General features: G+C 38.0%; 1 protein-coding gene across 3 annotated transcripts in view; it reads right to left on the bottom strand.

The window, feature by feature from the left end:
* Positions 1 to 499: 499 nt before the first annotated feature.
* The window catches only part of LOC127661025 (TATA-binding protein-associated factor 172-like), a 54,578-nt gene continuing 27,347 nt past the window's right edge, over positions 500 to 27,730 (bottom strand). For 2 of the 3 annotated variants that reach the window (XM_052151568.1, XM_052151566.1), the window contains 26 exons: positions 27,349 to 27,473; positions 27,110 to 27,230; positions 26,571 to 26,675; positions 26,330 to 26,479; positions 24,551 to 24,693; positions 23,461 to 23,635; positions 22,870 to 23,073; positions 21,909 to 22,344; positions 20,381 to 20,568; positions 20,134 to 20,287; positions 19,743 to 19,852; positions 19,386 to 19,587; positions 18,634 to 18,782; positions 14,849 to 15,001; positions 14,384 to 14,505; positions 14,117 to 14,284; positions 11,113 to 11,190; positions 10,905 to 11,034; positions 10,623 to 10,764; positions 7,346 to 7,476; positions 6,970 to 7,092; positions 6,731 to 6,883; positions 6,314 to 6,525; positions 2,653 to 2,812; positions 2,013 to 2,183; positions 500 to 1,314 (listed from right to left, as the gene is read on the bottom strand). In XM_052151568.1, the coding sequence (XP_052007528.1) occupies positions 1,168 to 1,314; positions 2,013 to 2,183; positions 2,653 to 2,812; positions 6,314 to 6,525; positions 6,731 to 6,883; positions 6,970 to 7,092; positions 7,346 to 7,476; positions 10,623 to 10,764; positions 10,905 to 11,034; positions 11,113 to 11,190; positions 14,117 to 14,284; positions 14,384 to 14,505; positions 14,849 to 15,001; positions 18,634 to 18,782; positions 19,386 to 19,587; positions 19,743 to 19,852; positions 20,134 to 20,287; positions 20,381 to 20,568; positions 21,909 to 22,344; positions 22,870 to 23,073; positions 23,461 to 23,635; positions 24,551 to 24,693; positions 26,330 to 26,479; positions 26,571 to 26,675; positions 27,110 to 27,230; positions 27,349 to 27,473 (4,152 nt within the window). In that variant the 3' untranslated portion in view covers positions 500 to 1,167. The remainder of the gene's footprint in view (positions 1,315 to 2,012; positions 2,184 to 2,652; positions 2,813 to 6,313; positions 6,526 to 6,730; positions 6,884 to 6,969; positions 7,093 to 7,345; positions 7,477 to 10,622; positions 10,765 to 10,904; positions 11,035 to 11,112; positions 11,191 to 14,116; positions 14,285 to 14,383; positions 14,506 to 14,848; positions 15,002 to 18,633; positions 18,783 to 19,385; positions 19,588 to 19,742; positions 19,853 to 20,133; positions 20,288 to 20,380; positions 20,569 to 21,908; positions 22,345 to 22,869; positions 23,074 to 23,460; positions 23,636 to 24,550; positions 24,694 to 26,329; positions 26,480 to 26,570; positions 26,676 to 27,109; positions 27,231 to 27,348; positions 27,474 to 27,730) is intronic. The other variant, XM_052151567.1, reaches the window with a different exon arrangement.

Genomic DNA, 27,730 nt, shown 5'->3' with positions numbered 1-27,730 from the left:
CCCAATTGACTGCATTAGTGGCATAATGTTAATTACCAAAAAAGTGTATATGGACTCATTTATACTATTAAATAAAAGGAGCAAAAATCAAGGTTACAATGGAAGTTAATGAGGCCAGTTTTTGGAGGGTTTAAAGCCAGAAATATTAAGCACAATTTTACAAAAAGCACCAACATTAATTCTTCTTTTAAAACTGGTGTATTGAGCTGTTGTTTAAATTGTTTTTGCAGGATTATATACTGTAGCATATTATACTATTGTAACAGCACAATATATTATAAGTAGTACAATATCATTATAAACAGTATAGTAGTAAAACTACTTTTTTTACTATTATTTATTATTTGTGCAAAAAGCCTGAGGAAAAAAAAAAAAAAGAAAAAAAAAAAACAAATTGCAAATGTAAATGTACTGCATAAAATATAACAAATACTTTATGCAAATAATCCAGACAAAGCATTCATGTATAAATGCAAATAAGAAAAAGACACACTTTAAACAGAGCTCATTAGAATTTATTAAAATTCTACCAGCTTACCCAAAAAAAGGCAAATAACAGAAATATTTACAAGTCCAACATTTTTTTTCCTTTTAAAACTCTGCAAAGTTTCTGCAAACATCATCCTACTGCTCTTCCAGGTGTACTTTAAGATCACAGTCAGTTCATGAAAGACATTTCACATGATGTGTCTGATGAAACAGCAGCTACAAGCCCTTCATTTTCCTACAACAGTTAGTCAAGCACCCCCTAGTGGGCTGCAGGAAGCAGTAACTGTCATTTGCTGATCTACAAGATGTTGGAAGCCTTTTCATTGCATTCCAGTTCTTGACAAAGTCTTCATTCGGTTCTGTCTGGGAATACTGTCACTGTGATACTGATGGCCAGTTCTGGAAATCCTGAGGTTCATATGTTTAAGCAACACTTAAAGAAGATTTAGTAACTTTAAGATTACTCTGGTGCCAAAATAGGAGACAAATTAATAACGGACTGCAGACACAGTCTTGAGCAAATGATAAGAGTCTACTAGCAAGGGAAAAGTTGTAAGACTTTGACAGCAATTTGTAGGCGAGCATAGATTGGAGTGTATAAGAGTGATGGACATCTCGCCATCATCGATTTATGCTTAGAGTCTTTTCCAGTTGCCCGCTATGCATGTTGTACTATGTTCATTTGAGTGAATGCATAAAGCCGTCCAGGTCGTATTCATTCTCATACTGCTGCTGGTCCCATAGGTCACCCAGTCCATCAAGAACAGACTTCATACCATCTTTACCAGAGGTTGACGACGCCTCACTCTTGTCTGCCTTTTCACCCTACAACAAAAGTAAACAGTAAAATCAGTAAAAAAAAAAAAAAAACGTGTTTCTCTGTGCAAACATCCTTTTAATGAGTGAATGACAGGCTAAAACACTGTTTAGGGGAGTATTGTCTCATGGGTTGCTGTGTTTTGTGTAACTACTAGACAGTTAGGCCAAGGGATTAATGGATTCACAGAATTTGTAATGAGGTTTATAGGTAGACGAACATTATGTTTGTGCTTTGTCAAACTCAAACACAGCAAGCAGATTTAAGCGCTTCGATGCAATGATAAAGTGGGTTGCATTCATGCATTTATTTGTTTTAGTGCAGCGCAACAATGTGTCTACTACGCTTTATTTGTGAAGTACTAAATATGGTTTAAAAAGTGCTTCAGGCATAGAGGAAATAGACAGTACTGGAAAAAAACACCAATAAATAAACTGCAAATGAATAATCAATTATTCGTCAGTAGGTATTGTTTAGAAACAAATTAAATTACAAAAGTAATCAATAACTAAATCAAATGTATATCAGAACTGTTAAACTTGGCAGTAATTATTACAAATATTTAGTTTCATGCAATGATAATGTTTTTTTCACTTTAAAGATTAAACTGCTAATAATATTAGCAATGCACCATGATGTGTTATTTTTTGTGACCATTATCACACCGTGAAAATCTCATATTTTTACACCCCTAGTTAGGACTGACCTTGTCCAGTGTGAAGAGGTTGAGTAGCTGGTCTGTGCCCATGCTCTGCAAGCTGGCATTCTCTTGGCTGATGACTGTATTAGCAATGGTCATCTTAAACTTCTGCAGACCCATGATCTTCTCCTCCAGTGTTCCACGTGTGATGAGACGATACACATTCACCACACGTTTCTATATACACACAAAACCCATTCGTTTAAATGGTCCAATTAGTCTTCATTCATACTACAGTTGAATGTGGCTGAATAAAAAAGATAGATAGATAGATAGATAGATAGATAGATAGAGTGAGACAGACAGACGATAGATAGATATAAAAAAACAGGGTGGCTGTCCATGCCGATTTGTATAATAAATACATATGAATAGTACAAATAAACATACACAAAAGTGCTTGAAATGTAACTGCTATTTTATGCAATAAAAATAATATATATATATAAAAATTATTAATTATTAAGGCCTTCAGAAGATTGTGGAAATAAACATGGAAGCAACATTTCTGTCCATCAGACTAATGGTAACTGGCTGATGTTGATTATCTCAAAATGTTAAAACATCGACTTATAAATTGCCAATACATCGGTCTTTTACTAGACAAAATACCCATCCCCACACACACACACACACACACACACACCTGTCCTATTCTGTGGGCTCGATCCATGGCCTGCAGGTCTCTCATGGGGTTCCAGTCATGCTCCACAAACACTACAGTATCAGCCCCAGTCAGATTCAAACCCAGTCCACCCACATGAGTGGTGAGCAGCAGAACATCTATAGACGGGTCATTATTGAACCTGCAGGAGAATATAGAGATCATATCGGGGTTCACACAGGCATTACTGAATGATAATCCAGGTCTTTTTCCAGTACCAATTTTTAGGGACTTCATACAAGTGAGAACAAGTGCTTTCATCATTCCAAGATTATAACTTGTATTACGAGTAATGCTAATTAGTGGTCGACCGATGTTTTTTTTGTAAATAAGATATCCAGAGAGCAAGGTGGCCGATAGATCACAATTTCATATAGTAAATAAACATAAAATTGCCAAATGTATTTACTACTATTATTTAGCACAACATTTATTCAATTTCACACAAAACTAGATTCTTTTTACAAAGTTATTGTATTTTAAAATGGTAGATAACAATTTCTTCTGATTTCTGTTTAGTCATCAAATTTCAGTAATTTAATTGCACATGAAGAAATTGTTCATATATCAGAAAGGAAATAGTACACACAGTAGTCCACGTTAGCAACTGCATATTCTAAATCAATTCAATTGTACATACAGTGCATAGTGAATAAGACATTTATTACAGCACACGTGAAACGCTTTTACTTTGAAGTTGCACTCAGGCTTGTGTGGATCCAGCGTGAGCAGCAATCTCCTGACCGTTTAAACGGCCTGGACCGCCTGCTTTGATCGTCACGGACTGACCGTCATGATTTGTGAATCAGAGGACCTTCGGACCCTGAAGTTTTGATTCTGGCTGAGAGAATACACGCTTCAGAAGATATTACTATAGAAGAGCACTCGATGGGAAGAAAACACTGGATTTTCCTGAGGTTTGTGAATTATGTGTGTTTAAATGAGATACCTGCACATTTTCAGATGGTATATGATATTAGCTTGATTGATATTTGCCTTATTATCATTAAACAAGACGAGGTATACGATATACAAGCGCTCCACAGGATGCCGGATCTGCTCAAGTTTTGTGAGGTTTGTTTATTTTATCTGTTTAACGAAATGTGTGCATATTTGCAGATGTTAATATGATATTAGTTTTATTGATATTTGCCTTTTTATCATTACAAAAGACAGTTAAAAAGGGAACTATTGAGGAGATAGAATGAAACAGACAAGCACTTTAACATAATTATCTTAATTAGCATAATTAACCGTTTAAATGGCACTGTGTTGCACACTGGTCTATTATTGTAGTAACACGATAGCACGTAACAACAACAGACTTTCAAAATCTGGTCACCCTGTAGAAAACCTGCTAGCAATGTCTGGGACTTAAATTATGACTCATTTGAACCTTTATTGGAATGACTGTTCATTGTGTTGCCAATGCATGATGTTAAAACAAAGAACAGAAACCATATAATATCCAGTAATTCATATTTGTTTTCTCTCTCTCTCTCTCGGAATTGGTAGAGTTTTGTTTGATGTGTTTAGTTTCAGTTGCAACAAGACTTTCTCACTTCAAATGCACTTGAGGACTTTGAAGTTAAAGTTAAAAAAAAAAAAGCATTCTTAAATCAGAATGGGTTTTCTTCATCAGTAATGAAATTCAGTTGGTCTTCTAAAAATGAATTTTATTATTATTATCATCACTTACAAACTAGCTATATGTACAACCCACGTTGCACAGATGCCTGTTTTCCCTATTCTACATGCATCACTTGATATAAAAAGTAAATGTAATGACAAACTAAACTGGAGCGAAAAATGTAAAACTAAAATGAATAATTTAAAACTATTACACCCTTGCCTCAGAATCTACACATCGTATCACGGTGTTATTGGGCTCGTTTAAAACGGGAGAATTTGCTTAAAGTAATCTTGTGTAACAGATTCTCATATTCTGTGACCATCCACATCGGTTTATAATATATGTATAACTCTTTGCTGTGCACCAATAAACAGCATTTAGTCTGAGTAAAACAATATGTCTGTTGTATTCTATTAATTAAAGTTAGCAGCTGTCTATCACTGCAAAGAGGGTTGCAAATATCAGAAATATCCAATGTATTTATTATCCTGTTAACAGACTGAATGTTTTTATTACAAGTGTGATGAAACGTCATTTTGTGGGCATGCATGTTGCATTTGTCAGCAGTCTAGAGTTTGTTAGAACAATAATGTTATGATGACAATATTTAATCTGGTTGCATAAAAGTACTTTGTAAAGGCAAAACATTGTTAATTGCAAACTTCAAACACTTCTACCATCACAATGACTGATGTTTCCATCGCGCGCGTTTCACCGGCCGACATCAGTTATGTATTTAAACCAGGCTGGACTACTGTAATGCTCTGTATGCCCTACCTCTTTTTATTAGATCATCCACTACTCTATATTTAAATAATCTCTTAAAACATACTTTTTTCCTCAGGCTTATTCGTAACTTGTTTTCACCATTAGTACAATTATTTGGGTTTTTTTTTCCCTGTCTGGTGATGCTTTGTATTATGTTGATATTTTCTTATATTTGTATTTAATTATTTTAAATGTTAATTAATGGTTTTTAGTGTAGGGGGATGTGTTATTTTATGACTGTTGTACAGCACCTTGGTAAGCACTCATGGTGCTATATAAATAAACTTGACCTATACAAGGTCACTTTGAACTAGAAGTCGCAAAACCTTTCAGATGATGACACAAAACCACGACTTGTGTCTTTGTCTTTTTGTCTGATTTTTAAATAGAACAAGACTGTGTACTTACTGTCTTTCATGAGGGCATGGACTACAATCCCATGAAGTATTGGGAATGATGTAATTAAATAAAATTATGGGATTATGTAAAAATATAGATTTGTGGTTGCGGATTATAGGTATCAAAACAATGTTTTACGTTTATTGCAATTTATTCTGATATGTACATAAGTATATATTAAGATAACTAGTTTAAGGTTGAAAAGACACTGACTTGATTACGTCATTCACAGTACGTCATGGGAGTGGCGGTCACTCAGAGACATGTTTCGTCGGCCGCGGTTCTCTGATTGGTGAAGCTTTCTCTGCTGGACCATGGGTAATGTAGATGTTTACCATGAATTCCGCTATCAAACATGATTTTTAAACAATGAAGTTGAAATACAGGCAGATGGCTTCAATGAAAGCATATACAAGGCTCACGGTAGGTTTGTCTTTAATTATTGTCAACGTTATCTCAAACCTTTAGTCTATGGAATAAATTAAATGGGATTTTTACTTAAATAGTCGCATTGTAGAGGGTTGTACATCGACATTCGGAAACAACACAGAAGCACAGGCCTTCGTTTTTTACCAACCCCTAAAATCCACGTAAAAAAACAAAAACGTTGGTTGGTCACTTTTTTTTTTTTTTTGAGAAAATAAAAGGGTGCGTTGAAAATTAATAACTGTTTCTCAGGCATGCTAACTGCATATCAATAGTACTTCAATTTCTAAAAGCTAAATTCAAGCATTTTAAGCACTTCAAGGACCTTGTGCGAACCCAGTCATATACAGAGTCCAAAATGATATTAGCCAGAAAATATAATATCCTGAAATGCGGTTGGCATGGTTAAGGTCTCACCTGGAGACTATGGAGTGTCTGAGGCCGGCCTGAACGCTTCCATCCAGTCTGAGGTAAGTGACAGTGGGCAGTTGTGGTTTGAGCAGATCCTGCTCAACGATGTCCAGCATGCTCTTCAGCTGGCAGAAGATCAGTACTCGATGCTGAGCCACCACAGCCTCTGTGCCACCATCGGATGAACCAGCAGAACCCAGTCCACAGTCCAACAATAACTGAGAAATAAAACGGAACAAAAATATATGCTGCTACTACTACTACTACTACTGCTACCACCAAGCCTTTTATTTACATAAGATTATATTTATGTTAAAATGTTATCTAAACAATACAAATTTAAAAGGTTATATTGGCCGAGACAATATGGTCACTTATGAATAATGAGCTAGGACTTTGGTAATATGGGTATGTGGAGCGCACTTGTTTGAGGGCAGAAAGTTTTGGAGCGTGTTGGAGGTCTCGGAGACTGGAGTGTTGGCTGGCCAGCTGCTCTGTGATGTGTTTGTATTCTGGGTGTTGAGGAGTCAACACCAGCGATGGGTGATTGCACAGCTTCCTCAAGTACTGCAGAGCCTGAAACAAGCAACAGATCATTACAGATGGTTTGATTGGCAGAAGAAAATCCTTGTCCACATGTAATTTGTTTTCCTGGGATCAACCTGGAAGACGTGTCCAGTGGCCTTGAGTTTTGGCTTCTCTTCTTCCTGCGCAGATGCAGTGGAGATTACGTCATCCACATTCACCTTTGCACGAGACTTTGAAAAGTCTTCATACAGTTGAACCTGAGCAGGCACAGGTGTAAGAAAAAGAGCAATTGTCACCCATACAAATAATATTTTTATAAATTGTAATTTGTTGCATCATTACTTTGGAGTTGCAAGTACAGCAGATTGGAGATTCTTATTTCTCTCTGAAGTTGTACATTACAGACTACCTGGAGTGTTGAAGTGGCTGCTGAAGTCACAATACAACTCTTGCTATAATGACAATTTAATCAGCCACATCCTTGACAAATTTCCATTATGTATTTTGTACCTGTAGAGGACTGAGGTTGCAGTAGTAATCTTGTATGATCTTGGGAGGCAGATCTTGAAGGACATCATCCTTCATTCTCCTCAGGAGGAAGGGAAGAACCTGTCTATGCAGTGCCTCCATTGCCAACACACCTGAAACATACACCCCAAATATTTTTTTTTAAACGGAAGAATGTTTTATTAAAAAGGAGGCTTGGAGCTGTATCTGCAGGTTATGCATCAACCCTGTTACCATTTTAAGTATCCCTTATTAAATCAATGTACTGTTCCATAAATCATAAATTGTGTCAAAATGACAACATGCTTTCAGGAAGAATTATTAAAAAGGTCTTCCTCTTGTTTATAAAATCACAATAATGGGGTTGACATTAAGCATGTCCTCTATCAATTAGGTTTAGGTCCATCAAAATTCCCCCCAAAAAATACACACCTTTGGCAAAAGTTAAGCCATTGGCAAAAACACAGCCAAAACAATCTAATATTCATGACTTCTGAGTATTTTCATATTGTTGTAGTTTTGAGATTCCCAAGTGTGTGCCGCAGTCATCTCATTTCTTTTACCCCAGTTGCAGAAATGCACCAGTTTTCATTTTCCATTGTCCAGTTAGCAGGTAATAGTCTGTTTAAAAGCCCCTATAGGTACGAGTTAGGCTACTACAAGATAGTTCCACATTAAATGAATAATCATCTCAACGTGTACCGATTTCATAGCAAGTAATTGTACATTTTAATTTATTTAATTTAAACAAATAAGCATTTGGTCTCCATTAAATCTTTACTGCTTAAAGGAATTAAATGAAACTTATTGTAATTGTTACTTGACATTTTCAGGTTTAATAAAAGTATATTTCATGCCCATCATTACGGAATCCTTTTTCTAGTTTTATTGTGTACTATTGTAGTATTATGCTATTAGGCTGTACAGTCAGAAGTTTACATAAACCTGGGCCAAACACATAAAATCAGTTTTCACAATTCCTGACATTTAACCATAGAAAACTTTCCATGTCTTAGGTCAGTTAGGATCACTATTTTAAGAATGTGAAATGTCAGAATAATGGTAGAGAATTATTTATTTTTCATCAGATTCCCAGTGGGTCAGAAGTTTACATACACTTTGTTAGTATTTGGTAGCATTGCCTTTCAATTGTTTAACTTGGGTCAAACATTTTGGGTAGTCTTCCACAAGCTTCTCACAATAAATGGCTGGAATTTTGCCCATTCCTCCAGACAGAACTGATGTAACAGAGTCATGTTTTTAGGTCTCCTTGCTCGCACACGCTTTTTCAGTTCTGCCCAAAAATTGAGGTCAGGGCTTTGTGATGGCCACTCCCAAAGTTGTGGGAAAATAGCTTAAGAACAACAAAGTCAACATATTGAAGTATGCTGGGGGTCATTGTCCATTTGGAAAACCCTTCCTCGTAATGCCATGTATTTTGTGAACTGCAACAGTCCCTCCTGCAGCAAAGCACCCCCACAACATGATGCTGCCACCCCATTGGTCACAGTTGGGATGGTGTTCTTTGGCTTGCAAGCCTCACCCTTTTTCCTCCAAACATATCGATGGTCATTATGGCAAATTTGTTTCATCAGACCAGACGAAATTTCTCCAAAAAGTAAGATCTTTGTCCCCATGCGCACTTGCAAACTTAAGTCTGGCTTTTTATAGCGGTTTTGGAGCAGTGGCTTCTTCCTTGCTGAACAGCCCTTCAGGTTATGTCGATGTATAACTCGTTTTACTGTGGATAAAGATACATGTCTACTTGTTTCCTCCAGGATTTTCACAAGGTACATTACTGTCATTCTGGGATTGATTTGTACTTTTCACAACAAACTACCTTCATCTCTAGGAGAAAGAATGCATCTCCTTCCTGAGCGTTATGATGGCTGTGTGGTCCCAGGGGGGTTTATATTTGCATACTATTGTTTGTACAGATGAATGTGGTACACTCAGGCATTTGGAAATTGCTCCCAGGGATGAACCAGACTTGTGGAGGTGCACAATTTTTTTTTCTCATGTCTTGGCTGATTTCTTTAGATTTACCCATGATGTCAAGCAAAGAGGCACTGAGTTTGAAGGTAGGCCTCAAAATACATCCACAGGTACACCTCCAATTCAGTACACCTATCAGAAGCTAATTGGCTAATTGTCCGTAATAAGGCTTGACATGATTTTCTGAAATTTTCCAATTAACTTAGTGTAACTTAGTAGTAAACTTCTGACCCACTGGAATTGTGATATAGTCAATTAAAAGTGAAACAATCTGTCTGTAAACAATTGTTGGAAAAATTACTCGTGTCATGCACAAAGTAGATGTCCTAAATTACTTGTCAAAACTATAGTTTGGAAATATTAAACATGTGGAGTGGTTAAAAAAAATTGTTTTAATGACTTCAGCCTAAGTGTATGTAAACTTCTGACTTCAACTGTAATATATTGCACAGCTGTCACAGAGCACAAAGTTCCGCAGTGCAGCTTTAAAAATATGATAATAGAAATGTTAATTGAAAATTTTAATTACTAAAAATATCTACATTAACATTTTTAATAAGCACCTTCTAGAGTTATGATCTTGAGCACAAGGCCAATAAAAGCTAACTGCACTATAAAGAGGAGATGGCTTAATGCACTCAATTAAAGGTGCACACATACTTTGTTTCATCTTGGACTTACACTGACACATAGGTGCGTAGATGCAGAATCAAACAAACGCAATTTGTGGTTACTGATACCATTTTAGAAATAATTTTCACAGTCTGCCATGATTTAAAAGTGTCCCATAATAACAGGGCACAACAGTCTTGTTCAGAAATTAAAAATCCTATACATTTTTTCCATAGACTAATTGATTTTTAATGATAACTTACAAACCTTTAAAAGACAGATCTACTGGGAGCTACGAGGTTGTTAATCGATGGCATATGCTTCTATTGAAGCCATCAGTCCACATTATTTCAAAATCGTGTTTAATTGCAGAACTTCTGGTGAACTACACTACCCATAGTCCAGCAAAGAAAGATCCAACAATTAGAGAACCACCAGACAACAAAATATTTAGAACATTAGACATATTTACAATCTTACAGAATATTAAAAGGGGAAAAAGGCCTCTTCTCAGAGAATGACACAAAAAGAAACCAAATAGTCATACAGTATATCTAAATTTAAAATAATCAATGTCTAGTCCACTTCAGTACAGAGTTTATCTCAATAAGAACTTGAGACTGAGAAGTGTATAATGTTAAAGCCAGGAAATGGAAAGATGTGACAATCACACCTGCTTCCTGCTCCCGTGAGGAACTTTTAGCATCTCGACTGGCAAGGATAGGCTTCCCATAGCGGGCGGCAAACTGACGCTCCGTACCAAGAAAGCCTGGCATCAGGAAGTCAAAGAGTGACCATAACTCCAGAACATTGTTCTATAGAGACAGAAAAAAGAACAGTTGCTGGCTTGTAACCTTTTTCCTGGGGATCAAACCAAACCTCTGCAAATATGTCCAATTTTTTATTGGTCAAATTGATCAAATTTATACAAGCCATTCCAAAAAAATACCCTCACCTGAATGGGTGTTCCTGAAAGGATTATTCTATAGTTGGCAGTAAGCTGCTTGATTGCCTTGGAGAGTTTAGTCTTCCCATTCTTAATGACGTGACCCTCATCAAGGATACAGTAATTAAATTTAATATCCCTGTAAAGGAGGACATTAATATGATTGATTTCCTTTTCCCCCATTGTACATAAGTCTCTGAATGATAAACAACGTTACCTGAAAAATTCGATGTCATTCCTAACAACATCATATGAGGCAACAACAAGATTGTGTTTTTTCACTTGGTGTTGTAACCTGCAGAGAATGATACACAAATTACAAACCAAGGCATATTCAATGTTGAAGGATTAGTTCACCCAAAAATGATACTTCTCTCATGATTTACTCACATTTAACCCATCCCAGATGTGTACGTCTTTCCTTCTAGAACCGAATTGAAGATTTCTATAAATCACATTTCAGCTGTTTGTCCATAAAATGAAAGTGAACGGGTTCCATGACACTGTTTGATGCACCAAAAGCGATATTTAGGCAACATAAAAGTACTCCATACAACTCCAGTCGATCAATTAATGTCTTCTGAAGCAAATAATTGATTACTAATGTAATCGTGGTTCTATTACTGGCTCCAGACCGCCAAAGAGAACTACTGAGTGGAAGATGAATAACAAAGCTGCCACGAGGGTCTGTTGCTATAGGCAAGACTAGCAAGATTGCAAGAACATTATATTTACATTCATGCATTTGCAGACACTTTCTTCACAGCGTCTTCCAGTGCATTCAAGGTATAAATTATTAAATTGTGTGTTCCCTGGGAATTAAACCCACGATCTACTGGAAATATCAGGAAGTAAGTCCTTCCCATTATAATGAGTGCTGACCTGAGTTCATCATCTATTTTGTGAATAACAAGTCACAAAGAGATTAATAAAAACATGAATTAGAAAATTAACATTTCCCATTGTTGTCATTGTAGAGTCAGTTAGGCATGCAGAAGGGAGATGTGCATTAATAACTTGTTAAATAAAAAAAAATAAAAAAACATTCATATGAACTCAAATTACGTATCTACATACTTGGGGCTCAAAACGAGTTGCAGAGTCAATCAACAGCTATACAATAGCACTTTTAATGTATTTGCTTGACAAAACCTTCTGTAAAAAGGCTGGTTTGGTCACAGCACAATGCTTGAATCCTCCAGACAAAACTGCATTGCGGAGCCACAGAGCATGCAGCTCACCAACACATCTCGTGATGGCAAGCAAAGTTTTTTTTAATCTCAGGACCGATAGAGATCTAGAGGGGAAAACACAAAATACAATTTCTCACTGCAGGATCAGGACTTTGCATAGAGGGCTGAAATGACTGATGCCTTTAAGAATGCCACAATCAGTTTTTTTTGCAGTCAAGGAACAGCAATGCAACCTCTGTGGGCTGATAACATGACCACATCCTACTAAATTGTGAAGTACAATCAGCGACACATCAGTAAACTCTGTTGGCGCTTAATTTAAGGTGTCCGATATAAAATTGGGAATTGACAGTCAGCACAGCACTCAGAAAAGAGTGGTTGAGACCATCTATACACTAAAGTTAGCGCTTAGTCAAAGAACGCTGTGTTTGCATTGAATTCAATTAGTGGTCGACCATTGTGGGTTTTTTACTACACACAGTAGTCCGCAACCATGGATGGCATGTCCACGTTAGCAATCGCATTTACTCCAAATATACCGAATCATACCAACAGACCTTTTTCATACTCAGGGTTTTGGAACGTGGATGTAAACGTTTGCATGTTAAACTTCGACCGTGGTGAATGGGAGATCACAGCAAATATTATATTCATTTACCCATTTGCTCCAAGACCAAAAAGAAAAAAAAAAAAAAATCCACTGTTATGTTTGAATGACTTTACAGAAGAGGGAAAAAAATAGAGCGATGGATTAGTGAGAGAAGATGCCAAATTTACGGTCACTCTCTCTGTAATCCAAACCCCCTCACAGCTGTGGTAATTCCTTTTTTAAAACTAATTCCAGGGTAATATAACAATCATAATGTTATAAATTTACACTCTATATTTACTAAATGTATAATATAAAAATAAATGCTAGATTTACGCTGATAAATAAGTTGGTGCCGCCTTCGGAACGCTCAAGTCTGGTGTTGCTATACACATTTTGTGAGACCGAATTACACAACAAAAGATAATCTATAAAACAACCTCCAGCCAGTAGGCAGTTGATTCATACAAATAAATGTCCCGAAGGTGTGTTCCTCTACAAAACAATCTCCAGTCGCTAGCATAACCAGCACAAAAAAAAACAAAACACATTTACCTCGGACAGTCAAACGAATATTTAGTGAGCCGGCCAATTCAACTGAATCCGAACACCGCTGTATTTCAGTTTGAAATGACCAAACTCATGTGTGACGTTAGTTTCTCTGTTGTATACAAAGCGCCTGACTTCCGACTTCTCGTGTGAACGCACCATTGGGCTCACGCCACGCAACAGCTCAGTGATGAGTGGACTAGTAGCAACAAGCATTTTTTAAAAGTTAAGTTTTAATTATCGATTTATTATTAAAAAAAAAACTAGCGAATTGATTCAGAAGACATTCATTGATCAACTGGTGTCGTGTGGAGTACTTTCATGCTCCCAAATATGCAATTTGGACCGTCAAACAGCCAGCAGTGTCATTGCACCCATTCGCTTTCATTGTGTGGACAAACAGAGCTGAAATGTGCTCATAAAATTCTTAATTTCAGTTCTGCTGAAGACATACACATCTGGGATAACTTGAGTGAGAACATCATAAGAGAATTCTAATTTTTGGGTGACCCAATACTTTAAATACAACTTAAGGTCCTTCGACAGCCTCTTTGACATGCTATCAATTACCAAAGAAAACTTTGACTTGTACCTCAATTAGGGCTGGGCAAAATAATGAATATTCACGATATAAATCACAATGATATCAAATGAAGTAATATTGTGAATATTGTTATGATTTTAATGTGCTTTTCAGGGTTAAAGTACTTAAAGTAGACCAATTTCACTATCCTTCTGGCAGCACAATTCATCTAATTAACACCAAAATAGCAATAAAGACGTGTTAATACAATTGCAACTGACTGCATTTGCAATGAATACACAGCAGGAAAGCTTTCCACATGCAAAAGCACTTTAAACAGTAAATGTACTTCTTTAAATGGTCATACCGTGCTCTTTCTGTGGGGGGGCCTGTATAGTGCAAAGGATTGAGATACTCTTTAGAGCAGAATTTGCCAACCTCATCCACCCAGTGGCCAGTTAGGGTGGGTGGACACATCACTATAGAGGGCAAAGGGCAACAATCTGGTCCCTTCGTCCTAGTGTACTCTTGAGCCCTGAACACACAAAAATTAACCAGGTCGATTATGATGCGCACACTAGTGTATTCTTCACAACAAAAATGCTTATTACATGAAGCAAGTTTTAGGGTATACCTGAGGAAATGATCACCAGCCAGTATACAGATGGACTGCAGAGTCTTACCCAGACCCATATCATCACACAAGATCCCATGAAGCTTGTACTTGTTGAGAAACGACAGCCAGTTCACACCATCCTACACACACACAGACACAAAAAAAAAGAAAAAGAAAAAAAAAGAAAAAGAAAAACAGTAAGAACTTCAGATTAAAACCAAGCATCCTTGATGAAACATACAACCCATGAACCTGCATATGTTCAACAGCAGTTTATTGTTGCAATACCATCAGGTCTTTTTACAAAATGTTACCATATTTAAATCCATTACATATATTTTCCACCCAGGCAGAAAATGCAGAAAAAAAGTCCACAGATTCTGTCTGGGCCTGCATATTGGCCACCGAAACAGAATTGAGACTTGTAAATCATTTCACTCTAGAGAAAAAAAAAAGATTTTCCTGGACAGAGCCACCACACACCTGCTGGTACTTTCTGAGCTCTGCTTTGATGGGCACAGGAATCTTGTAACTGTCCAGTTTTCTTCCATCCAGCAGCTGCTCGAGGAAGTGCCGCTCTCTGGCCTTCTGGCGAATCAGATCTTCAGACATAGACGGTGGGTCTGGGATTCCAGCCTGAAATAAATTAAAGTGAAATATGATGAGCCTTCATCTCCGACATAAGGCCCTGGTATATACTCACAGCAAAGTTGTTTTTCGTTCTTCGCTTCAAGAAAGATGAGCAACATTTAAACACCAGCCACGCAAATGGGGAAGGTGTTTAGAGGAGCATTTAAATATGAGGGCGCACGAGAATACGTGTAAAACACAATTCTACTCATTCTAGGTGTAGCATTCACATGAGATCAGTCAAATAAGCTGTTTTAACCATGTGATGATTTAAAGTAATATACATTTGCTGAGCACTTTATAAGGAACACTATACTAATTACTGGGTAGGGCCTCCCTTTGCTCTCAACACATCATCTCTAGCATTACTTTTTGTGGCATGTTTCCAACATCTTGTGGGATTCATAAGATTCATAGGATTCATTCCATTGAGATTCAGGTCCATGTTGACATCATTTCAATACGCAAATTCTGTTCAAAGTTTTTGTCAGCTGCACATTCATGCGAATCTGCCGTTCAACCACATCCCAAAGGTGTTCTATTGGATTCAGATCCAGTGACTGGGAAGGCTAATGAAGAACAGTGAACTCATTGTCATGTTCATGAAACCAGTTTGAGACAACTTTTACTTTGTGACATGGGGCATTATCATGCTGGAAGTAGCCATTAGAAGATGGGTACATTTTGTCCTTGAAGGGATGCACAAGGTCAGCAATAATACTCAAACAGGCTGTAGCATTAAAGCAATGACTGATTGGTATTAATGGGCACTAAGTGTGAAAACTTGTCCCACACCATTACACCACCACCACCCACATGGACTGTTGACACATTGCAGGTTTGGTCCATTGATTTATGCTGTTGGCACCAAATTCTGTCCCTTACATCGGTGTGATTCATCAGACCAGGCTACGTTTTTCCAGTCTTCAACTGTCCAGTTTTGGTGATCTTGTGCCCACTGCAGCCTCAGCTTTCTGTTCTTGGCTGACAGAAGTGGATCAAAGTGTTTCCATCTGCAGAACTGGCGCTTATTGGAATTCTTTTGTTTTGGGCATTGAGATTGGTGTATTGGTGTGTGTGTGTGTGTGTGTGTGTGTGTGTGTGTGTGTGTGTGTGTGTGTGTGTGTGTGTGTGTGAATGAATGTGTGTATGGGTGATTGGGACACAGTGTAAAGCGCTTTGGTAACCTCTAAAGGTTAAAAAAAATAAAAAGCGCTTTATAAGTGCAGACCTTTTTGTACCATTCGGAGTAAACTCTAGAGACTGTTGTACATGAAAATCCCAGGAGATCAGCAGTTACAGAAATACACAATCCAGCACCAACAACCATACCAGTGTCAAAATCACCAAGATCCAATTTTTCCCCCCATTCTGATATTTGATGTGAAAATTTACTGAAGCTCCTGACCAGTATCTGCGTGATTTTATGCACCGCACTGCTGCTACATGATTGACTGATTAGAAAAATGCATAAGTAGGTGTACAGATGTTCCTAATAAAGTGCACAAAGAGTGAATATGCAGTAGATGTGTAAATTGTCATGTTTACATTCTGCATTCATTGCGCTAATGCACTATACCTAGGGATGGGCATTTTAGCAATTTTGTCTCCCCCCCCCCCCAATTTTGGAGTGCCCAATGCGCTCCCAAGTTCTCGTGGTGGTGTAGTGACTTGCCTCAATCCGGGTGGCGGAGGACGAATCTCAGTTGCCTCCACGTCTGAGAGTCTCAATCCACGTATCTTATCACGTGGCTTGAGCACGTTACCGCGGAGATATAGCGCATGTGGAGACCCACACTATTCTCCGCAGCATCCACGCACAACTCACCATGTGCTCCACCGAGAACCACACATTATAGCGACCATAAGGAGGTTACCCGATGAGGGTCCCTAGCAATTGGGCAAATATGGTGGCTTAGGAGACCTGGCTGGAGTCACTCAACATGCCCTGGATTCAAACTCGTGACTCCAGGGATGGTAGTCAGCGTCAATACTCTGAGCTAACCAGGCCCCCATTTTGTCTAGTACTTCAGGGGCAATGGCATGTACATAACTGTATATATATAATAAAATGTCTGACAAACGTATTTGGCTGCTGTATTGCATCTTGTTCCAGTGTATCATCTATTCATTATTATAGGCAGTTATAAAATAATCTGTAACAAAATTTACAAAAGATTGCATAATCAAAGTATAAAGCATCATATTTATTTAATTGTGAAGATTCGCTGACCAACTCAATGAAAGAATGTGCAATCTTAGTAAGCGCACCAGATTTTTTAGTGACTGTCTGAAAAGTCTATTTTTTTTTTTAAATCGCAGTTGGCTTAACAGGAGATGCCATAACCATCGCGTTTTTAATAAGCGTGTTAAGTTGAAGTTCAGTTTTGAAGACGCTGTATTCTGTTCCATTAAGCTGCGCACTATCTAGCTGATTGAAACACTCGCCTGCTGTATATGTGCCGCTTCAGCGCGTTGAGTCCACTGCCACACGCCTGGTGTGTGTGCGCGCGCGTCTCCCCAAGTGTTCGCTCCTGTGGGGAAAGCCACGATGCTCTGTATTGTTGTTGCTGTGGTAATTCATGAAGCATTCCATTCAACTCAGAGAGTCGGAATTTCCACCTTTCAACTGGGGAAAGTGCAACGGAATGACACATTATGTCGGACTTCTAACTTGGAAACTCATGCAGAAATCTTCCAACTCCCATTTCGTCGAGATGCATGTCTGCGTTACATCACGCAAACATTTCGGCACCCAGGGCAGGGAGGTTTACAGTCAGTGACAAACATTCACTTTTATTAAATAATATCCATTAACGAGTCAAAGGTCTTACATTTAAGGAAAATAAAATGTGTTTAGCAAATGTTTTGTAGAGGTAGGTGTTCAAAACACAGTTAATTACACTCTTTTGATTATCGTAATGATAGCATTGCAGCATCTTATATCAGTTTGGCTGCTATGAGACGTCTCTGAAAATCAATGTACTCCTCAAATCCACAACGTAATCAATCAATCTCAAAATTAAAAATAAGCTTGCTGACACATTTGTGTTTAGTTGTCAGGTAATTGTCACTGAATTTCAAATTAAGTGACATTAAACTATCGAGCCCATCCCTAGCAATACCGACCCATAATAATAGCCAGTTACAGTTATTGTAATTTATGATGGCATGGATACTACTGCAAGGGTGTATAAAAGAGTGTTAATGTTCAGAGTACAGACAAAAGTATGATAAGAGGCACATCTCATTTTGGGCAGATGTGCGAGTGGCTTTCGGTTGCAGATGACACGAGTGAAGTACCATAAAATACAACTGTGTGAATGGGCACTTAAATATATTTTAGTAGATTTGACTCATTTGTAGACTAAATAAATCAATTTAAAAATATTTTTTCAAATGCCATCACACTCGTTCTGCGATTTCATATGAAGTATACCTATACCAAGAACAGAACATGGAAAAAAAAACTAGGAACACACTGAAATTAAGGTTATCATATGGCTTCAGAAGACTTGGAATATAATGCGCAAGTCATACAAACCACCTTTGTGTTACTTTTATGGTGAATTTTTATTTTATTTTGTCAGCATGTGTACTGCACCAGTGTTGGACTGTGCTGGTCACTTAGCTCTTACCTCGAGCGGGAGCAATCTGATGAGGGTAGCAAAGCACTGAGTCGCCATGAATCTCACACTGTCACAAGGGTCACTCATACGGCCCAGCACAGGGACCACCAGCAGCACAATGTAGGGCACAATATCCACATCCAACTGCTCCATCACACCTGGACACTGTGGTCAGGAATAATATCTGTGCTCTAAACACCTATTTACACACTTTAAAAGCTTGTAAGTCTTACCCACTTTGTAACAGACAGAAGAATGTATTATGTGTAGGATGAATTATGATATACAGTGTGTATTTTAGCAAGAGGCGCAGTGCTTTATTGTAAAGGGTATTTTTTGGCATGACACGCAGCAGAGTATATAGCAAAAAAAAAAAAAGAAGACATTTAATGCATTATTGCTTTAATACAATGTTACTACATAAAATGTAGTAATGAAAATGTGTGCTCTTAAAATGAATCAAAATCATCCATGCGAGATGTGCCATCCTTCCACTAAACAACATAGTTCCGGACACATAAACGAAGGTTAATAGTTCGTCTCTAGGGGTGCTACGCAGTGATAAAAACACAGTAACTTGGTGAACAGGTGAGTTGTGTCCTAGCAGTAACTGTAGAGTAATTTTATCATGACTGCAAATCTGTACTGACTAATTGGCACCAAGGCAAGACCCATCCATTTTAACACCTTACAGTGATACACAAGGACATGTCTAATATAAAAATGACAGCTAGATTTTCATTTGTTGTGAAAAAGGATACAGGCCAACGCTTCAATTGCTCCTTCTTGTTTGGTGTTGTCATCAATAGCACCCAACCAGGGCAGCACATGCTCCAGGAACACATTCATGGTCTCCATTGTAGCGATCTTACTGAGCACACCCACACAGCGAGCAGCCATATGACGTACAGCTGTGTACGGATGTTGCAGACAGGTGCACAGGAGAGGCAGCTGCTCCATCACCTGCAGACCGAGAGAGAACATTAGACTCGGACACACTGCTACAGGTGGTAGCAAGCACATAGTTTGGTTAAATCAAAACACACTCCATTGAACTGCTCTTGTTAAATTTACTTTGACAAAAGATATTCTTGAAAGTTTTAAGTGCGAGTACATACTAAAGGCGTGAGCCCATGGGTCATTGCTCCAGCTGTGACCTCCAGCACCTGGAGAGAGTTCACAAGCTCCTGAGCAACTGAATCTCCCTGCTTCAACAACTGGCTGGAATCTGCAATGCACACACCCCAAATGAGAAAAGATTTAAAATAAGCAATTCATCCAGAGAAGGACGTTTCAAAGCAGTCTAGAAATGTACAACCTTCTACAACAATAAAGTCTAACTCAATAATTATTCCTGAACTTTACCCTTAAAAGCAAGAATATAAAGTCATACAACACACCCAATAACATCCAGCCCACCTATAAAACACCTTTTCACAGAAATCTCAAGTCACTTTATTTAAAAAAACTCCAACTGAAATATCTAAACATTGAGAACAGCAAACACACCAAATCTCTGAGCATCCAGTGTGTTCCTCAGAGGGCCGGTCATGGACTCCCACAAATATGGCAAAGCACTCGTCAGCTCCTGACCGAAATGCCTGGCGACTGTTGTTAAAGAGAACTCTGCTCCTCTCCTCTGGATAAGGTATGGCTTCTTGCTCTATATTGTATTACATGGACCATTAGCACAATTCATTCAAGATTGTTAAAAAGAATATGATTAAGCTGTTAATTATAACAACATTCCAACTACCTCGCCTGTTTCCGTGGCGATGCTGCTTCCGAGGGGCAGGTCATTAGTGGTGGTTTTGGGGGCTTTGGGGGTGGGTCCCCTCTTACTGGTAATGGCAAAAGCAGCTTTCTGGTGTTGGTAAAGTGTGATGATGCCCTTTGTCTTATTCACCATGTGATGCATTGCATCTTTTTCTGCCACAGATGCTGCTGGACAGATCAAATATACTACACTGATCAAATCTGTGAAACATCAGCTCATATTTCAAATGAACTAAACCGTAACATGTTAATAAAATAGGACTGAAACAATATATAACTTTTGAATTACTCTTATTGTCCCTACTGTAAATCTAGACAGTTATTCACATTAATGGATGACAATATATTATCCACCAGTGCCCTAAATATAACGCTGTTATTAATGTCACATTCACCTTGTACTATATGCATAACTAGTATGATCGAATTATTTTGTAAGAAAAATCTTCAAATAAAATCAAGGATAATGGTTTAGTACTTCTGAATCCTGGCAAATTAAGATTAGAACTGAAAAAACATGTACCGATATTATGCGATTTTAATATAGCATGTGGCAAGTATTACTGATTGAACAATAACTAAACATCAACAACCATTAAAAAAAAAAAAAAAAAAAAAAAAAACCACACATTTGTCACCATAAAGACCTTCAATGGATGAATAACATTGATTAAATAATCAGTTTTACAGGACCTGAAAATATGAATGGATGTAAACTAGGGCTGGGTATTGATACAGATTTCCAGATTTGATTCAACGTTGATTCATATAGACACATTTCTGTAACAATGTCCATTTTCTTTCAAATATGAAAGAAATTCTCTCTCAGCTAATGCGGTTTAATTATAAAGGGAACTTCTAACCTTCTGGGTAAAATTTACAAATTACATATTTTCATTGTGTCAAATTTTAGCTTTTGAAAAATGTTCAAATTCAGTGTATTCCATCAGTAAATGTCTTGAAATTGCATATATATTTTTGTTACATGTTTATTGTTTACATGCATAATTTGTACTATTTGCAAGTATTTCTATTGATATGTAGAAAATGTGCTAAATCAGTATTGTCTCTTTAAGACTACTGGCATCAGCCAGTGAGCACATACATACTGTATGAGAGAGGAACTTTGTTTTTTCTGTTAGCGCATCCGTGCAGTTTGAAATTAGAATTAAATGTTTCTTTTTTTGTTTTTAATCAACACCTGACTGTTAAAACAGACATTATTCAATGACAAATGTATTGGATGGATCACTTTTATCAAACCACACTTTTACTCTCAACATGCAGTGAAAGGATCAACACTCACCAATACTCAAACACTGGTGAGTGAAATATGAACCTTTACCAGCCAGTGGCTACTCCGTGATTTGCTCACATTTAAGAGGGTTAAACGGAGTAAAAGATTGATCTTGGGATTTCAGAATAGATATCAAGATCTTTCAAACGAAGATCACGATGCATTGGAAAATCTAGAATTTAACCCAGTTCTAATGTCAAAGTCTTCTCACCTTTACTGCTCTCTTGTAATGTTGGAGTGCTGGTTGGTGGAACAGGACAGGCAGCGCTGGGTGTTAACATTGGATCTACACACACAGAGCTGCAGATATTCTTTACGATTTTGGAGTTAGGGCAGGGAGATCTGGAAGCACACAGCTGCAGCAGACGAGCAATGTTGGAGGCTGCGTAAGCCTGCACAAGCGTGTTCTCTTCACGGCGTGCTGCCTCCATCAGGGGTCTGACCACAGGGTTGAGCTTGTCTGGCAGCATAGCCAGTCCAACCACAGCACAGGCCGTGAAGGTGTGAACTCTCAGCTGCAGCTGCTGCCACTCTGCACTGGTCTCGCACACGGTGGAACGAGCCTGCAGCATTTTACTGTCTAACGGCTGGAACTGACGCGACTTCAGGTTCACAGAGGAGGTGCACTCTGAGAAGATGGTGGTCACCTACAGAAAATAGGGGTATGAGCAAGTAGTCTTTTAGCAGACACTCATCTAAAAAAGATATATATACACACACACACACACACACACACACACACACACACACATTACACTAGGCTTTGTTCCAATACCTAGTCAGCTACCTTGCTGTAAACTGGCATCTTAACCAAATAGGAACCTAACAAGTGACTGATTTTGAACACTCTTCATAGGAAGCAAATCCAAGCGTCATAGTGATCATGCACAGCACATGGAAGACTTTTATCACAATTGATCTCAAAAGAGTTTGCCTTTAGGTAACAAAACAACCTTCTAATAAGCATAAAATAAACAAATAATGTTGTGTTAAATGTCTGAACTCTTATTGCACTTTTCAGTATACAGCAGAATGAGTTATATCTACCTTGTGGAACAGGCCTCACATTGGGAGAGCTTCTGTTATGCCTAAAAATGCTGTGTTGGAATGAAGCTAGATTTTGGAACAGAGATATAGAACTTAGTTTTCTTTAGTTAGTCTCTTTTACTAACCAGCTCATTGGCCTGATCAATGGTAAACACCGTGCAGTTAATTCTTTCGCTCACGTCGATGTGGGCGTCAGCCAGTAGCGCTATGAGCTGTTTGCATTCGTTCTGCATGCGTGTGAAAGGAATGGCGATCTCATCATAATAAAGTTGTTCAGAGAGGATGACCAGCAAACGGGGCTGAACCACGCTGGACAGCAGCTCACACTCCTTTAAAACAGTAGAGTACACCATTAACATAAAATATATATATATATATATATATATATATATATATATATATATATATATATATATACACACACATACATACATACCTGTAATTAAAGAAATGGTTCCCTAAAACATGGCATTTGACGTTATTTACTCAACTTACACAAAGCTATCATGTGGCTTTAGAAGACTTGGAATATAGCGCATCAGTCGTATGGACCCCATTTATGACAATTAACGTGACTGCCCCAGTCCTAATCCAATTTCATTATGTGGAATTGTACATTTTTTGTTCCACAGAAGATAATCATACAACATGAGGTTGACTGAATGACAATTTACATGTTTAGGAGAACTATTCTTTTAACTTTCTCCTGCTCTCACCTTCTGGAGGCCTGCCCACTCACAGATAACCATGGAAACGGCAATCCGCTGCAGGGCCGATTTGGAGTTAAGGTGGAACAGCAAGAGCTGAGCCAGAGACTCAGCCGGGCGGAGTTCTTGAGAGGAGCTGTTCAGCCGCGGGTCACAGATACAACTACACAGCACCCCCAACAGCCTAGAAGACAACACAGCAGTGAGACTGAAATCTTGCATAGCAAAGCAAGAACTGCTGAGAAACATAATGGTGGTGGGGATTTCTACTCATCCCAGTGACTCAAATATTTTGAATCAGTTAACCAAAAAGATTTCTTCAGATTCTTTTATTGATTTATTCATTGACCATTGTCAAATTGTACCTTTGCACCAGTAGATGGCGACAAATGGCCATCTTAAATGTTTTGAATGAGTAATTGCACTGAACCAAAAGCAGAGTCATTCACGATCAGAACAAGTCAATCTTTTAATAAAATGTGCGTGTCTACAACTCTACTAAGAGACTTCAACACCGCAGAGTGTTTAAGCAGAAGCATTTTTCCACAAATGACAAAGCATACTTATCATATTGTGAACGGAGAACATGTTTTTACAAAAAGAAAACAAAACTAGACAAAAAAATATTTGTGAGTTTCAGTAACATCTGTATGTCATTGTAATGACTGGTCACTCACTTTTATTAATACTTCATCCAGCCCTAACTAGATTGACAAAATGAACAAATGGCATGTGTCCACTCATTCAGCCAGTCGGCGGTCCTTGTTTAAAGAACAAATAATGACTTATTTCATTCATGAACGAGGGTCCCAGTACATTCAGTTTGCTCACAAACAAGGTCTCGTATTATTCAGACTCAAATGACGAGTAAATGGGTGCATTCATTAAGTGGATCAAACCAGTGATATGCACCTTTACAGCCTGCACTCGAATGCTATTGGCTCACTCTATAGTCAGTCTTTAAAGCCAATAAAAGCTCATTTGAAAGGGAAAGACATCAGTGAAAAAGAAACAGGAGTCAGGGTATGGAGATTAAAGAGAATGATTAGTTCAGAAATTAAACTCAACTAAAACAGAATTATATTGACTAAACACATACTTTGCAGCCATTAGACGTGCACGAGTCACCACGTGGTCTCGTGTGGCAGAGTCTTCAATGATAGTCTCTGCTCCACCAATGTACTCCTGAACTGTTTCCTTGACAGGAGCACATCCCTGTCGAGTCTTCCCAGAGGCTTTTTCCTGCAGAAGAAAAATAGAGAATGAAGGTAAATAATAGTACTTAAGCTACTTTGTCTCACAGTATATGAAATTTAAATATAAAAAAAATGCATTTGAATGAAAATGATAAAATCTCATTCTCCCTTGTGTTCATTTAGTGAAAAACTGAGATATATACCTTATTTTTAAATAGTTTATTTAATGCCTTTACAATTTTGAATCTACTTGGCTAAAACGGCTATTTGGATGAAATTATGGTTAGTCTCAAGCCATTTCGGAGCAAAATACACAATTATGTCAATAATTATATTGAACATTCATAGCCATATAGCCCCGCCCTACAATAAGTCGCCTAACATTTTGCTCACTGGGGTTATTAATACAATTATCATTTATTTATTTTTAAACACTATTAAAGGGGTCATGACATGGGTTTTTTTATTGTATTATTATGTTCCCTTAGGTGCAATTATAGTATTAATATATTTTTTTTTAAGAAAAACTTTTAAAATCTAGTGATTTATGACCTTTTCCCACCCTGTTTCTCATCCTCTGAATCAAACAGTCTGTTTTGGAGGCGTTTTCCATTTAAGACTTCAGTGTTAACGCCCACTGTTATGATTGGCTAACGTCAGTGCCTATGTATCAATTATTGACGCCCCAGCCAGAACAATATGCAAGTAAACTAAGTAAAAACACTGTGATTATTCATAATGAATGAAATTGCGCTTTAAAAAGTAGTTTAAAGTTTAAAATAGATTAGCCTACTTACAGTTTGCGTCGTCGTTGTTCCCAGAATAGTCGGCACGGACTTATCTTTGAGCAACAGTTTTCTGGCAAAGCCAGCATCATATTGAGATTTGTTCTCAAAACAGTCATCCTTAAAATGTACAGAACAAGCGCTTAAGTTAACACTGCCGTGACTGGAGCGTCCGCAAAAAATAAACTGCATCCATTTTTCCCTGACGTCTGGATCTTTCGGCAGCTTATTCAGAGGTTTTGTTTGACCACAGCCAGGAACAGCACATCTGTGTGGCATCGTAATTTTCCTGTGCACAAGTAGTCTCTGTCAGAGCTCGCTGTCCATCGACTGAACACTTGTGAGGCGCACGGCGATACGAAATGAGCGTAGTTGTCTTGCGCTTAAAGCGTAGTTATCTTGTGCTGGAGGCGGTCATATGCAAACACTGGTACGTCACTTCTAACCGTCACGTCACTTCTAACCATGAGCTGTATTTTGAGCTTGATTAAATAAATGATTCGTTTAGAATGGGGAGGACGTCTTAAAATATTAAACTTGCAGGACGTTTTAATGATACAAAGACCTCTTATATACCAAAAGATCAAGGCAAATTTGGTTTCTCATGTCATGACCCCTTTAAAAATCGCATTTTATCTAAATTACACAATGATGATTAATTGACTTTATAGACATTACAGTTTTATTGTCTGTTAATGCTGATATTCTGTAAAGCTGCTTTGAAACGATGTGTGTTGTGAAAGGCGCTATACAAATAAAATTGACTTGACTACATGACAGAACACATTCAGCAAGCTAAACATTAAGAACTGTACAATCTAGAAGTCAAGTAATAAAACAAACTGATTATCCATTCCAGTGAAGCACTGCAGAAGAAAGCTTGACCTCCGACCTCACCTTTAAGCGGGCCTTCACTTCTAATAGCATGTTGGGGTCTATTGGGATGTGTGGTGCTTGCATCATCAAACAGAGCCAGGCACCCATCCAGGGACAACTGGCTGCCACCACATACTGCTGCGGAGCCTGTTGCAACAACTCCACCCACACCTAAAGAACAAACATTAAATAAAGAAATTAACATTTTAGACAGCTAAAACATTTAATAGAGAATGACAGGTTGAGCTTCAGCAGGCGGTACCTTCTGAATCAGCCCTAGGATCTCCTGATTGCTCTCCAGGATGCAGGACTGAAAAATGTGTCTTAACATGTCCTGCATGATGGGAATCAGCCAAACTGCACAACTCTACAGGACAATTAATAATCAGACCAGGAAACAGGGAATAAAACTGTCTTGCCCTTGCACAATTTGTTAAATATATACTGCATTCATTTTGACACATATTGTGATTTGAACACACAATTCTGCCACTGCTCAAATAAAGGATAAAAAGGCATAATCAAACTGACACAGCAGCTCTCACATTCAGAAAAGTGTACAAAAACAACAAAATGGCAAGAATACAAAAAAAAAAAAACTGTATATACAACAGCAAAATATGCATGTCAAATTCTTCCACGCATGAAGACAAAATTTGTACTATAATATTTTTAGCCTTTGTGGTTTAGTAATCAGCAATATCCTGATTTAGACTTGTAATGGTTGGTTGATGCTAATCCCACTAACCTCAATTCCTATAATAGATTAATTAGTCGTCAAATATACACAGTTTGCCAAACCTGGTCAGCTTTGGACAGCAGTGTAAAGAGGGTCTCTAGGGCTGCCCGACGAACAGATGCAATGGTATGTCTCAAGAACGGCCACACTCGAGGAACCAACACCGTCAGAGACTGCTGCATGCTGGGAAAGCAACAGAACAAGGTTAGAGTTTCTCTTCACATCAGAGTTGGGCAGTTCTGATTATTGTGAAGAAATGAAAGTGTAACAAGTCCTTTCAGATTTGAAGGAGAAATCTCACCTGCACTGACGGACCTGTGGGTAGGTGAGCAGGGAGGACAGGAGGGTCATGATGCTGTTGGTCGAGGCTGTAAGATCATCCAGCTCCAAAAGAGCATTCCACAGAGTGTAAACGATGAAGGGAACCTATTCAATATATGAACAAGCATTCACAGATTACTCAGATCTATAGCTGTAAATAAGAGCCAGATATAGCATTAAATCCTTATTTACTCAACTAACAAATCAATTGTGACATGCATGGTTTCAGCATGCATGGGCCAAGTAGAGATCAGCATAGTTCGATAACTGTGCCATCTTGGCCAACAGTATAATTTCCCCATTGTGTCCATTCCAAAATCCACAAGCATCAACCATTTTCCTTCTACAAATAGGCCTATTCC

Source organism: Xyrauchen texanus, chromosome 20 (genome assembly GCF_025860055.1).
Source record: "Xyrauchen texanus isolate HMW12.3.18 chromosome 20, RBS_HiC_50CHRs, whole genome shotgun sequence".
Taxonomy (NCBI): domain Eukaryota; kingdom Metazoa; phylum Chordata; class Actinopteri; order Cypriniformes; family Catostomidae; genus Xyrauchen; species Xyrauchen texanus.
Note: the sequence above shows the minus strand (reverse complement) of the source record. Positions and strands in the feature narration are given on the sequence as shown.